Source organism: Amaranthus tricolor, chromosome 11, assembly GCF_026212465.1.
Source record: "Amaranthus tricolor cultivar Red isolate AtriRed21 chromosome 11, ASM2621246v1, whole genome shotgun sequence".
NCBI classification, from domain to species: Eukaryota; Viridiplantae; Streptophyta; class Magnoliopsida; order Caryophyllales; family Amaranthaceae; genus Amaranthus; species Amaranthus tricolor.
The window spans coordinates 26212914-26227459 of NC_080057.1; the positions used below are offsets into that span (position 1 = coordinate 26212914).

General features: G+C 31.3%; 2 protein-coding genes across 2 annotated transcripts; one reads left to right on the plus strand and one right to left on the minus strand.

The window, feature by feature from the left end:
* The first annotated feature begins 9617 nt into the window (after nt 1–9617).
* Nucleotides 9618–10472, plus strand: LOC130826714 (transcription repressor OFP13-like). Its single transcript, XM_057692280.1, has one exon. The coding sequence runs from the start codon at nt 9618–9620 to the stop codon at nt 10470–10472; it is 855 nt and encodes a 284-aa protein (XP_057548263.1).
* Nucleotides 10473–12569: 2097 nt separating this feature from the next.
* Nucleotides 12570–13813, minus strand: LOC130826715 (E3 ubiquitin-protein ligase ATL6-like). Its single transcript, XM_057692281.1, has 2 exons — nt 13494–13813; nt 12570–12666 (listed from the first exon to the last, which is right to left on the minus strand). The coding sequence occupies exons 1-2, from the start codon at nt 13811–13813 to the stop codon at nt 12570–12572; spliced, it is 417 nt and encodes a 138-aa protein (XP_057548264.1).
* Between the last annotated feature and the right edge of the window lie 733 nt (nt 13814–14546).

Genomic DNA, 14546 nt, shown 5'->3' on the forward strand with positions numbered 1-14546 from the left:
GGAAAACTAAGAGAGAAAAAGCTTGGAGAGCCATTGTTTTGGTTTCTCATGTTCATCTTGTAATCTCCCTGTTTATAGTGAAAAGTTTATTCTCGGTGCTGGTGGATGTAGCTATCACGTTGATAGTGAACCACGTTAATTTCTCGGTGTGATTTTCTTTATTGTTTGTTTGAATCTTTATTGTTTCATTATTGTTTTTCGATCTTCGCTTCCACTGTCGCACAACATTATATAATAGCTAGAATAAGAACAAGTGGAATTTTGTAAGCCACATCTTTAGGTGGTTATAATGCTTCTACAATTAGGAAATTGATTGTCGAAGAGGCCTTTAAATACGCTTTTGATCGTTTTCACAAACCACTTAAAACATTCATACATTCATCTTTCTTTAATTAGTCAATTTTTTTTTCATCACTCACGATCATAATGAATTTTCTCTTTGATTGTGTAATTTTGTGATATAACATATTCATTTAAAACTTAATAGTCAATAATATCTTATTATATGTCTATACAAATAATTAATTAAATTAGTATAAATTTAATTGTTAAATAACATATCATTATTAAAAATAGAATCATAAGTGTTAACATAAAATAATTATTTAACTTTCACTTAAACATATACTTATTTATCATATTTTATATTTTGAAGTTTAAACAATTATGGGTCATTCAACTATATATTATTTCCATTTGAGTGACTTTGTTTTATTTGATTTTTTAACACTATTCATCTTGAAAAATTTAGGGGCTATGCAAAATTTTTATTTTACGACTTTATTTTATAGTAAGTATATTTATTTTATTAATAAACTTAATATATTTTGTTTGATTAATTTTTTTATATACGGGAGAAAAAAGGAACCTTATATACTCGATCATCTTGCACACCCTCAACAATCCCATATTAATTATGTACAGTTAGATATTAAATTTCAGGATACCTTTTAAATTAGTGAGTTTGACTAATGTACTAATTGTTGGATGGATTAATCATGGACCTTCTATTACCCAGCAGGAAGAACTTAGGGCACTAATTTGAGATATCACTACTGTACAGGTTTTCATCGTGTTTATTTGTAAGTTAAGTTAAGTGGATTAGTAAATGTTATGAATGGTATGTGTGACTTGAGTGCACAAGTTAATGTGTGTATTCATGTATGTGACTCTTGGTTTGTGGAATGTAAATGGATGTAATTATGTGGTGACTATTCATGATGAATTATGGGTGTTAATGAAGATTAATGAAGAAGAAGGGACTTGATTTATAATAGCTCGATCAGAATTCTGACTGAAGGATCAAAAAGGTCGCTCGACCGAGCGAGTCATTTTGGTAGGTCGAGCGGTCAGACAGAATGCTCCAGAATGCTGCTGTTTCTCGCTCGACAGAGCGAGCTCCCTGTTTCGGTCGAGCGGATCTTCTGATATGCATGGGATGCTGATTTTCGACCTTTCAAGTTCTTAGAGTTATTTCATATTATTCATTACTCAATATTAACTATGTAATCAAGTGAGCTATTGATATTCTAGTATCTAGTACTATATATAGGGCTCTCATACTCACACATCAAACACATCAAACACAACCCCTAAGCCAAACACATAGCCTATTGTTTTTATCTCTTACTCAATTGTAATTCTTCTTTGAGAAGTGTTGTTTATACTCATTCTTGATATAATATAAATAGAAACTACACACCACGGAGGACGTAGCCATCATTGGGTGAACCTCCTTAAATCCTTGTGTCCTTTTGATTAGCTTACATTGTCAAACATTGTTTTGTTCATTGGTGTTTGTATTGTTCTTAGCATCGTAACGGTTTTGGCAAACGTTTTCAATTGGTATCAGAGCCAAGTTGATTTTACGCTGTCTTAAGAAATTGTTATTTGAGAATCATGACTACAATGAAGCTTGACATAGAGAAGTTTGATAGAAATGTAAATTTTGGCTTATGGCAAGTCAAAATGAGAGCCATTTTGATCCAAAATGGTGTGCATAAGACCATTGATGGTGTAGATAAGATGCCGGAAGGAATGTCCGCATCAAGATGGGAAGAGATAGACTCAAAGGCATTTTCGCCTATCCAATTATGCCTTTCCAATGAAGTACTAAGAGAGGTTGTTAAAGAAACAACAACCAAGGGTATATGGGAGAAGTTGGAATCACTCTATATGGCCAAGAGTGTTACCAATAGGCTACTTTTGAAAATTAGACTCTACGATCTACGTTTGGAGGAAGGTAAATCTTTGAAACCTCATTTAGATGAATTTTACTCCATTGTTATGGATTTACAAAACATTGATGTCAAGTTTGATGATGAAGACTTGGCAATTTACCTCTTATGTTCTCTACCCCCTTCTTATAAAAATTTTAGAGAAACTCTACTCTATGGTAGAGATAATTTGAGTAGTGATGATGTGAAGAGTGCCTTGACACAAAGGGACCTTATCGATTCACAATTATCACAAAATTCACAAAGCAATGCTAGTGATGGTTTGTTTGTGAGAAGGAGGTCACAAGAGAAAGGTTCCACTAGTGGGAGTGGAAACAAGGGTAAAGGGAGGTCCAAGTCTATTAGGCCAAATAAAAATAAAACTTGTAATTATTGCAAGCTTAAGGGCCACATCAAGAGGGATTGTTGGAAGTTAAAAAGGAAAAATGAAGAGGAGGCTAGAGAAGGAACTAGTAATGCAAATGCTAGTTATGTGAATGATAGTGATGATGGTGATGTACTTGTTGCCACACATGGGTACAAAGATAATGATGAGTGGATTCTTGACTCAGGGTGCACATTCCACATGACTCCCAACAAAACTTTCTTCCATACATTTGAAAGTATTGATGAGGGAAATGTTACCATGGGAAACAACACTACTTGTAAGGTTGTTGGGATTGGAAGCATTAGAGTGAAGATGTTTGATGGGATTGTGAGGACCTTAACGGATGTTAGGTATGTTCCGGGTTTAAAAAAGAATCTTTTATCTTTGGGTACTCTTGACAAGATCGGGTGTAGAATCACTTGTGAAGGTGGAGTTATGAAGGTTGCCAAAGGCTCACTAGTTGTGATGAAGGGTAAGTTGAATGGGAGTTTGTATGCTCTTCAAGATTCAACCATTCTTGGCTCGGCAAATATTTCCACAAGCACAATGTCCGATCATGACACCAAACTTTGGCATTTGAGGCTTGGTCACATGGGAGAAAATAAGGAGAAGCAGCTAGGGCATTGAATTTCACAACACAGCAGGCAGCAGGTAAACAGAAGCTGGCAGAAGGTTCACTCGACCCACCAGCTCGATCGAGCGCGCAGTCTAGCGTGGGTCAGCAGGCTTCCACGTGTCTCTTTGGTCCCCTATACTCCTTGCTCTTAGTACTTTGTCCTTGCTTCTGCAATGGGAAGTGCCATAAACCTTAAAACACTTGCATCCCAAGTCTCGACTACCAACTATGGTACTTCTTGATTCGATCATCCAACCAATCACAAGAATGATACTGTGTCCTCTTCTAGATTACACTAATTAATATGATTAAGACTCTTGATCATGTTTTGATTACTTGGTAAAACTCTATTCTAAGCTGGATTTTGAGTTTGAATATATCAAACCTAATTCTTTACTATTTAAAAATGAATGTTAATTTGGATTGAACGACTAAAATTTCGTCGTATTTGGTGTAATTCAGGTGTGATGCTTTTAAACCGACAATCCTTAATATATTTTGCCTAGTTGTTGCCAAATCTGGTATTTACTTTGTTTATTTCAAAATATTGAACTTTTAACATATTCATACTTTACTTCATATTCTATTTAATGCTATATTATAATTAATGCTTAGTATAAAACATATTTTAGATTACTATTTAAATTAATATGCTTATAGTAATCTTAGATAGGGAATTTTCCATGAATTTTGTGCTTCTAGTAGCAGCTGATCGGAGGCTGAACACATCATAACAGAACGTTCTAGTGTCTGATCAAACTTTTCGCCAATAAAGCTAATGGTTTGGTTCCAAGATATTTTATCTACTCTAATAATACGCTCCTTTACACGAGAGCCCTTTGGTGTTAGAAGTGTGGTAGCAGCACAAACTTAGTCATACATGACCCTGAACATTTCACTTTAAATGAGAGGTAGTTGAGAATCAAATAATCCGTGTCCTCTGGTCACACTTACTTCTGATACCATGCTATGGAATCAACTCAACTAAAAATTTAAGCTGGTGGTTGAAACCTTATGATACGTTATAGATTCTAAGTTTCTAACACTATATATATATATATATATATATATATATATATATATATATATATATATATATATATATAAAACATATCTTAGGGGTATAAACCTACAAGTAAATGGTCCTCATGGCTTGTTCTGTGAGCTTAAGCGGATGGTTGAAACTCTATAACTTGTTATGTGATGTTCAAGGCACAAGCTTGATGCTTAACCTGTGCAAATATGTGACTCAATTTGGGGCTTATGCTTAGGAACCTGTTTGTCATTATCATGTTGGATTAGTTGTTTCCCGAAGTGATGTCCATGCATAGGTTTATATGACACTGACAAGAAATCTTCTATATGTCATTGTTGGACATCACATAAGCTGATGATCAACCTGGGCTCCACAGATGTCAACCTCGAGCCAAAGACTATAGTTTTTAATCTCGGATTATACTGAATTACAATAAAATGACTCATTAATCATGAACGTTTCATGTTCATGTAACTTTGCTATTCAAATCTTTGATATATAGAGTTAATCGTCATCAACAATCTATTTCTTGCTACAAAGATAAGTTTGCATATATACAACAGACCGTCTCAAACCTTGCTAAGTGAGAGTGTAAGGGGAGTCACTTACTAACATTGGGATGACGGAATGTTATTGTTTGCTAAATGGTCCTTCATTATGTGTTTCTATAATCTAGATAAAGAACGTATAGGCTCAATTAGAGGTGTTCAAAACAGACTCGATGACCTAAAATTTATCCGACCTTGTTGCCTAACCCGATTCAACCGAACTCAAAAAATGATTTACAATTATGTAAAATGGACACAAAATCCGATTTTAAACCGATCCGAAACATGTAACTTGATATTGACTCGATGACCCAAATAAACAGGTCTAGGCTCAACCCCTTTGGTAATATTTTTGGGCATAATATTGGGTGTAAAGCTGATTTTTCTGACCAAAGTGAGGCTCCTTTCCTCTGCAGCCTTGCAGATTAGAGCAACAATCTTTTTCTGGTGTTTGAATGCACATATTCTAAAAACACCTCCAGTTGTTTGTGTTAAGAAAAGATTGCTTACAATCGTCCATAATCATCAGCTAAGTGCAACATAATCTTGAATATTGAGCTGTTCTTAGAAAAAATTTAATTAATTAAGAAATTAAATAAATTAATTAAGAAATCTAAGGCACACTTTTAACACAATTAATTCTACCACTTCTGTTTTTCGTTGATCCAAAAAAATTTGAACCTTACTATTTTTGGAAATAAGCCATCATTTATGTATAATTTTCCTTATTTACTTCCTTTGGCCCACCCTATTACAAGTTTATAACCTTACCAAAAACCCTTCTAGTTATTATTCTATACTTCATTTCTATAAGTATTCCCACAAGCACACTAACTAAAATGATATGTAAACATGTCACATGTATGATCATTTTGCACATTTCCAACTAAAAAATGGTATTGCCTTCTAGTGTACAAATAGAATATAGCTCTTTGTTAAGTAATTAGACATTGTATTATAAAAATATATATTTAGATATCCTTAGCTAAAAATGTTGAAAGGAAATGTTAAGAATAGAAGTGTAGAAAAAAAAAAGTTTTCTTTTGATTTTTAGGGTAGAACACTCTAAAATTCGTTTTTAATGAAAAGATTGTTGATAATAATTCAACATTTTACTTATCCGATGTTAATAATCTCACTTTTATATTTCTATCTAATAATCTAATATATGTTATGTATTTGCTGCTAATATACCCAGTAATTTGAATCACCACAACTCGACCCCCTAAATCACCATAATCCCTCCCCTCCCCTCCCCTCCCACATCGGGTAAGCTGAAAGCAAATACATATTAAAGATAGTATTATTAAAAAATAATCAATAATTGGGATTATTCGTAGCAAATGAGTGAAAGGTTGAATTATTTTCAACAATTATTCCTTTTTAAGACCTTTGTCAAAACAAATGATAATTATGAATTAGAAAATAACAATTCTTGTGAGAGACGGTCACTTTGAGAGATCATCTCTAATTGAGCTGGCTCAAAAAGAAAAATATTAAGTAAGTTTCTCGGTAGGCATTAAGAATATTGTAGTAGGCATTTATTATATTGTAAATACTTAGGTACTTACTCGGTGGGCACTAAGTATATTATAAGTAGGCATTAAAAATATTGTAAGTAGACATTAAGGATATGGTAAGTAGACTAAGTTTCACGGTAAGTATTAAGAATATTGTAAGTAGGTGTTTTAAGTACTTTTTTGGCAGGCATTAAGTATATTGTAAGTAGGCATTAAGGATAATATAAGTAGGCATTAAAAATATAGTAAGTGAATATTAAGATTTAATGAATTGGACCTAAAAGACGTCTCTCAAATCGATGGTCTCTCAAGAGACCCCTATTAGAAAATTTCAAAAAAAGTTTCTTTTTTTTGGAACCAAACACCCCTACTTTTACATTGTTTCCTACATAAAAAATTCATCCATGACCTTGATTTCTAAGTAAAATTTGTAGAAAAAAAATAAGGATTCCAAATTTCCTATCAACTTTTGAAATTTTTTTGAAAAGGAAACAAGTTTGAGCCCATGTGAGAAAGTGGGCATGGATATCTGAATAAAGATTAGATCCTTTGTTTGGGAAACTATAGTCCAAATGCTATCAACATCTTTGTTTCACATCATATATACTTGGTAATACTAATTGACACTTGAGACCATGGTCCATACCCTTTTCTTTTTCTGTTTTTTTGGGATACTTAACTTGGATGGTCCCTTAACTTTGAGCCTCATTTTCCAACTCAAAACCCAAGTTATCAACCAATTTGGTTTGGTGGTAAAGAAATAATCTTCATATTTTAAGATTGTTTTTTTTTTTCTATTAAGGGGCTTTCTGAAAAATTGATTCTTGCTCTCATCGAGACAAAACATGTTTCGCTACTTTAAACTTAATTATAACTAAAAATTTTAAATAGTAAAAATAAATAGTTATATTATGATTTATTTAAGACCCATTAGAAACCCATATACTCTATGATTAAACAACTTTCAAAGATCCTTTAAATGCCAATATATACTTAAATTTGGGTATGTTGCCCCCCTAACAATATGTATAACGAGAGGAAAAAAACACCTTTTTTAATAGTTTGATAAAGATTGTTGATAACAACAAAAAGGGGAGGAGACAGGTCGGCTATGCTATGCTACGTAACGCACCACGAGGTTCGAGAAGGGAGATAAAAGAAATAGAGGGTGCGAAGCACCAAATTAAAATATACTTACGTTAATGTCTTATTTGCTTTTGATATATAGATTAAAAAATTATATAAAATTGGTTAAAGTAGTGAAGTATTTTAAACCAAAAAAGCATAAGAAAAGTAAAAGTGATAAGGTTAATGTCTTATCCAAAAATTAAAATGGTGTAAATTTATTATAACAGACTAAAATGAAAAATAAAGCAATTTAAGTGGGATAAAGAGTATGCACATATTTTTGGAATCTAGCTCTTATCAAATAGTAAACCAAGATCAAATTGATCCACCTTACATGGTAAAGATCTATAATTGTTTCTCATTTATAGAATTTTAGGTTGGTTTTAATTTGAGTTTTCTTTTTAGTGTTTAGGATTGTGATTTGTGTGAGAGAACAACCTTTTTTTAAGGTTAATTCATGGTAGAGATTGGTTTGGTGGAAGCTAAGTTGATTCATGCCATAATATTGGTCAAGAGAAAAAATTTTATTTTATTAGTGAACCTAAATGAATTTGCTAGGTATGAAAGTAACCCAAATTGAATAATATAGTACACCTAATTTATAAATTTAATACCAAGTGTTCATATAAAGAAGCAAGCATAAATATTTTTGTTGTTTAAGAAAATGTAGGCCTTAAAGCTACATGTAAAGAGAGGTTATATTAGAGCATGGTTTCAATATACATTGTAAGAATTATATTAACAAGACTTTGATCATGTTCTATATTTATTTTTTTTTCTGTAACAATTATTTAGATTTATTGATTTTGACACAGAGACTAAAAATTAGGTATTGTGCCATAGTAGGTTAAAATAGTAGAATATTTAGAATAAGAGAGAACAAAGAGAGTAAAAGGCATGGCATGGTCATGTCTAAAAATAACAATGAGACAAATTTAGTGAAACAACATACCAAAATGAAAAATTGGACAAATTAAATAGAAAAAAAGTAACAAATTTTCACATATATTTATGAATAATAAATTTAAATTAGTTTAACTAAAAGGTTGAATCCCTTTTGTGATCTACAAATCCACCATTCTACAAGAGCTAATAAATGTGAAGCTATGATCTAAGGACAGGAGTTGAGAGGAGTTCAACAACAAACATTTAATACTCTAATAACATTAAATGGGTATAATTTAATGTACCCAAGCTTACCTATGTTAGTGATAACATTAACAAAGTTTTTTTATTGGTTTTTGATAGACTATTGGCTTATTGATTTGTCAAAAAGTTAAAAATTCTTTGATAAATGATTGTTTTTAACATGTTGAAAAGTTGGCTTTTATTACAAAATGAAAGATCTAATCTAATTAGCCTTGTTTATTGGCTTATTGACCCACATTTTCTCTAATAAACAACTATCTAACAATATCTAATTTTATCGTACATATTTCTAAACAACTGACTTATCCATATCGATTAAAAGCCAACAAACACCTAAAATCAACAATTGATTTTACCAAATCTCAAATAATAACAGTTTTCAAACAAGTCAATTCAAACGCCAGCAACTAATATTAGCAAAGCAAGTCAACTAATTGGTATAACTTTCAAACAAGTCAACTAAAAACACTAACAATTTATTTTACGAAAGTCTCAAATAATAGTCAATATAATAACTTTTAAACAAGTCAACTAAAACCGCCAACAGCTAACTATCAATTGTCAAAAACTGATAATAGAAAACACTTGTTTATCATTTATTATAAGCTATCAACCCAACTATTAAAGCTATCTATAGCCGTTTAAAACTTGCTCAAAAATGGGCGGGTTAAACCATTTGAGACTTGAGTGTCCAACCATAAATGACACACTTGCTATACCTTACAAAAGTACAACACAAATTCAATAAGGGCAACTGTCCCAATTCCTCAACATTAAAATTGCATAAAATTTTCCATTCAATAACATAACATCACCTAAATCTTATAAGTTATACCCATTAAATTTACTCTTAAGACCCCACTTTTTTCTTCTCAAAATAAAACTCCCTCCATTATCTTACCAATCTTCTCTTTCTTTTTGAATCACCATTAATACCCATGTAATGAATTTCATGCAACCTTCCCAAAGTTTCATACTTTTTCATTAAAACATTGAAAAGCTTTCAACTTCCATTAATGGGTAAGAAAATGAAGCTACCATTTTTATGTCAATCAAAAAGTTTAGACTCTAAGCTATCATCATCTTCCCCACAATGGTCTTTTCCTTCTTGTGGGAACATAAAGACCCTTTCTTTTACGGCTAAAGATGATGCTTTTAGGACTTTTAATTCTTCTTTTGTTGATGTCGAACTAACCCCACCTGAATCTTTCTTCACTTCTTCTTCTAGAAGCTTCTCTACATTGTTTGAAGAAGATGGGGGTGAGGGTGATCCTCTTGAGAATATTATTCATGGGTTGAGGTCTGATAGATTGTTTTTTGAACCCGAGCAGAGCAGCTCGTTGCTGCTCAACGAACCCAAACAAGAAGGAGGAGAAGAAGAAGAGGAAGAACAAGAAGAAAAAGATGTAATATATAAAGAAAGTGAGATATTATCCATGGATTCTATTAACCCATGTGAGGATTTTAGAAGGTCAATGGAGGAAATGGTTGAAGCTCATGGTTTGAAGGATTGGCATGGATTAGAAGAACTTTTGGAGTGTTATTTGAAGATTAACGGCAAAAGTAGTCATGGGTATATTGTGGGTGCTTTTATTGATTTATTGGTTAATCTTTCTTTTGCTTCTTTTGATGCTTCTACCTCTTCTACATCATCAACAACTACTACAACAACTTCTTATTCTAATTATTCTTCTCCTTCTTCTCCTCTTTCTTTGCCTTCTTCTTCTCTTACTACCCCTTGTCTTTCTTCAATTTTGGATCATAATGATGATGATGGTCATGATGAAGATAATGATGAACATCAAAATGATGGTCATGATGAAGATAATGATGAACATCAAAATGATGATCATGATGGTGATTCATCTTGATAGTTACCAATATACTCTCTTTGTTCTTTTGAAATTGCATCGAGAAAATCAGGTGACATAAAGATCAAGGAATTCTACGATTATCAAATCACGGTTTTATGAATTGATTTCGAAAGTTATTTCAAATTCAAAGTAAAATCTTGATTCTAACGACTTTGGTGTAGATGATATTGAAAGAGCAAATAAATATGCACGTGGATTAGAATTAATAAAGCGATGAGAAAAGTTTGATAAAAAATTGTGACAAAGTAAAAAAAAAATGAATTATAAAGAAAAGTGTTGCAATTTCAAAGGAATCGAGAATGTATTAGTTTAGGTTTTTTTGGGTGTTCAATTAGATTCTATGGTTTATTATTTAGGGTCAAAATCAATGCTAACTTGATTATTAATTATGGAAAAAATATTTTTCAATCTATTGTTGAATGTATTGTACAATCTATCTCACTATACATAATATATTTCTCTAGTTTGTTATAGTAGGGTTCAATTTTACCTTACTAGCTTGTTCTTGGAAATTTGTGATGAGTGCTTGTAAAGGAAGTAGCACATGTCATCACATGAATTGGAAATCAAAGATGAGATTTTGAGATTAGAAAAAAATTGTGTGCTTCAATTTGTTATGTTGTTAATTATTTTTTAGTTTTGTTATTTGTTTTTGGCCAAGTGAGATTTGGTCTGTTTTATTTGCTACTTTAGGAGTTGCCCTTTGTCTTGTCTAATGGCTATGCAACCATATATATATATATATATATATATATATATATATATATATATATATATATATATATATATATATATATATATATATATATATATATATATATTTAACTTCCATTTATTATTGGTAGGTATTCAAATTTATTAGAAACGATTGAAAAAAAACACCTAGAAAAATTTGGACTTATATGACCTATTATGAAATAGTAGCAATTATAATTTATCATGGTGAGTGTAGTATGTCTCATTGTGTCTTATAGTTTTGCTTTGCCATTTGTTCTAATAATATTGTTCATTTTCACAATGTCGTCAGCAAACCAACTTAACTAAATCAAGATATTATATTGATAGTGGAGGTTTGATATATGTTATATACTTTATTATACTCCTCACATAAGATTCTTTTAGACTAGAAGTATGAATGTAGCACAAGTCTGATTTAAACTTGGCGCTAATAATTCAACTTGATAGGAGGTTTGCATTAGATTCAGACCCATTACCAAGGCACTGATAGTTGGAACCTCAATATATCTTATAAGGCTGCTTTGACTAATGGTTGTTAGATGGAGCCTTGGCTAGCTTGACCAACCGAAAACAAAGGCTATAAAGTATAAAGCAACTATTTAAGCTAGCTTGCTACTAATTAAGTGTACTATTATAGAGATATTTGGTAACAATAATTAATTTTATACTCAGTGTATCCCGCTCATGAAGCTTTGATTAAGGTCTAAGGAGGAAAGAAAAACGATAGACCTACCATACCCATACTGAAGATGATTGCGATCAGTAAGACTCTTAATTTAAGAAACCCCGACAAATAAACACCAAGCAAAAAGAAACAAAGCAAGACAAAATATGAAATCTTCTAACATAAACAAAAGAAGTTATCATATATAAGTAACTACACTTATGTTGGTTTAAGTTTATTGCTAATAATGATATTTATCCTCATAACATGTAACTATTAATATAATTTGGAACAGGCTTAGGGTGCATTTAGTAAAATGGTAAGATTGTTTTCATGGATGTTATTAATGACTCTAAATCTATTAGCTAGAATCCACAAATACATATTAACTAGCTATAGATACTACATAAGTCCTTTTATAACCATTACAATAGAGTCCATGGTTGGAGTATTAATTAGTGTGATGAAAATTATATACTTATACATTGAAAAAGTTGCACAAAATATTTACTGGTCTCAATGACATTAGTTCATCTCATTATTTTACTACACCTCACTTGTACAAAGTACTTCATACAAACAAAAATATCATTTTCAAAAAGATTAAAATTTAAAATTTCCCAAAATTTTAAATTTTTGCATAAATAAGCACCCAATTTGACACTGTTTAACTAACTTATAGATGACATAGACTAAATCTCAATTCTCAAACACTTGATGTGATTTTTCAAAGACAACCCAATTGTTCCATTATAATTAAATGATGCATATCCACAAATCACAAGACCACTAAAAATATTTTTGATATAAATATTAGGGTATAAATATAATAATAGGGAAAAACAAAGTTGATTCCTTGGGTAAACTAATTATTATTAATCGAACTAGATAAGTAACATATTTTTTTTATTAATGACTATTATTAATGAGATGTTTATCTGTGGGTAGATAAAGCAATATTCGCCATATTATAACAATACTCAAGCTAAATATAAAACTGATAATAGAGTATTATAACATATACAAGGGTTATAATCATCAACTTAACCTTTTGGTTAAATAATTCTTTTTGACGTGAAGTCTGAAATTCAGGTCATGTATTTGAATCGAATTCACCTTTATTTTAAGTGTAATTATAATATATCGACACTTTTAACCTAAAAAACTCTCGTATAAAAAAATATGCCACATTATTATTATTATTATTAGAGAAAATTCTATAAAACTACCTATTCTATACCTGAATTTGCAAAAAACTACCTTATCTAATTTTTTTTGCAAAAAACTACCTTATGTAATACTTTTGTTTGCAAAAGACTACCTTCTAACGGATTCGAGAGTTTGACCGTCAAAACTAACCTTTGACTATCACGTGTGACGCACGTGACCCTTTAATAAGCAAACCTTCCTTCTTCATTTCAGACATTCCCAGCCATTTTCTCCATCTGCTGCTTCGGTCAAAATTATTCCCCTTCTTCTTCGATAGCCGCGTTTTGAGCTTGAAACTCGAGGTAAGGCCACTAAGCTAATTGTCCGTTTCAGCTTCGGTTGAGCCACTATAAGCTGTTTTCGAACTTCATCCGGTAACCTCAATGTGAATCGGTCACGATTCTCACCGGGTTGACTCAGTGAATGACCCGTCGAGTGTGACCTCGGTACACAGTGTTTCATCTTCCTGAAACTCATTAAGGCAAATAGCGCACTCCAGTGACTCTTTACCGAATTTCAAATCCTTCACATCGGCGTATAAAAATGTCGGAAATGTTTCTATTACGGATTGATCGAGTCCACGGATTTGAGCTCTTAACAAATTTTCATTTCTAACAAAAGCAGCCGGATCACCATTTGAAGAATTATCGGAACATTGTTGGATGTAAATAGCAATGCATCCAGTAATGAAAAAACCTAGAACTAAAACAATAACAATTAAAGCCATTGATGGACTTACTTTATTTCCATTTAACTCATAATCATCATCATCACTCGATTGTCGTTGCGCATCCACAATTTGCAATAAAGAAGTTTAGATTATGCAGAGAAATAATAGTAGTATACTATACTGGTTTGTTGTTGTGGATGTGCAACAATGGCGGCTCATAGTTTGGTGTAATTTCGATTTAAGAGGGAGAAAATCTTGCTTATTAAAGGGTCACGTGCGTCACACGTGATAGTCAAAGGTTAGTTTTGACGGTCAAACTCTCAAATCCGTTAGAAGGTAGTCTTTTGCAAACAAAAGTATTACATAAGGTAGTTTTTTGCAAAAAAAATTAGATAAGGTAGTTTTTTGCAAATTCAGGTATAGAATAGGTAGTTTCATAGAATTTTCTCTTATTATTATTATTATTATTATTATTATTATTATTATTATTATTATTATTATTATTATTATTATTATTATTATTTGTGTGATTCATCTTTAAATTATAAAATAATTTCATTTTATGAAACATACACATATTTATTGTATATGTATATAATACTAACGTCTTTCAATATCATCATATTCCTTTTCAAATACCATGTAATTAAAACAAATTCAACAATCGGATATTCACTTAATTTTGAAATGAACACGACTTGATCCCACTTCAAAATAAATTTAAAATTATATAAAAATTAATGTGAACACAAGATTCGATTTTAAATTGACCCGAAACACTTAATTTAAA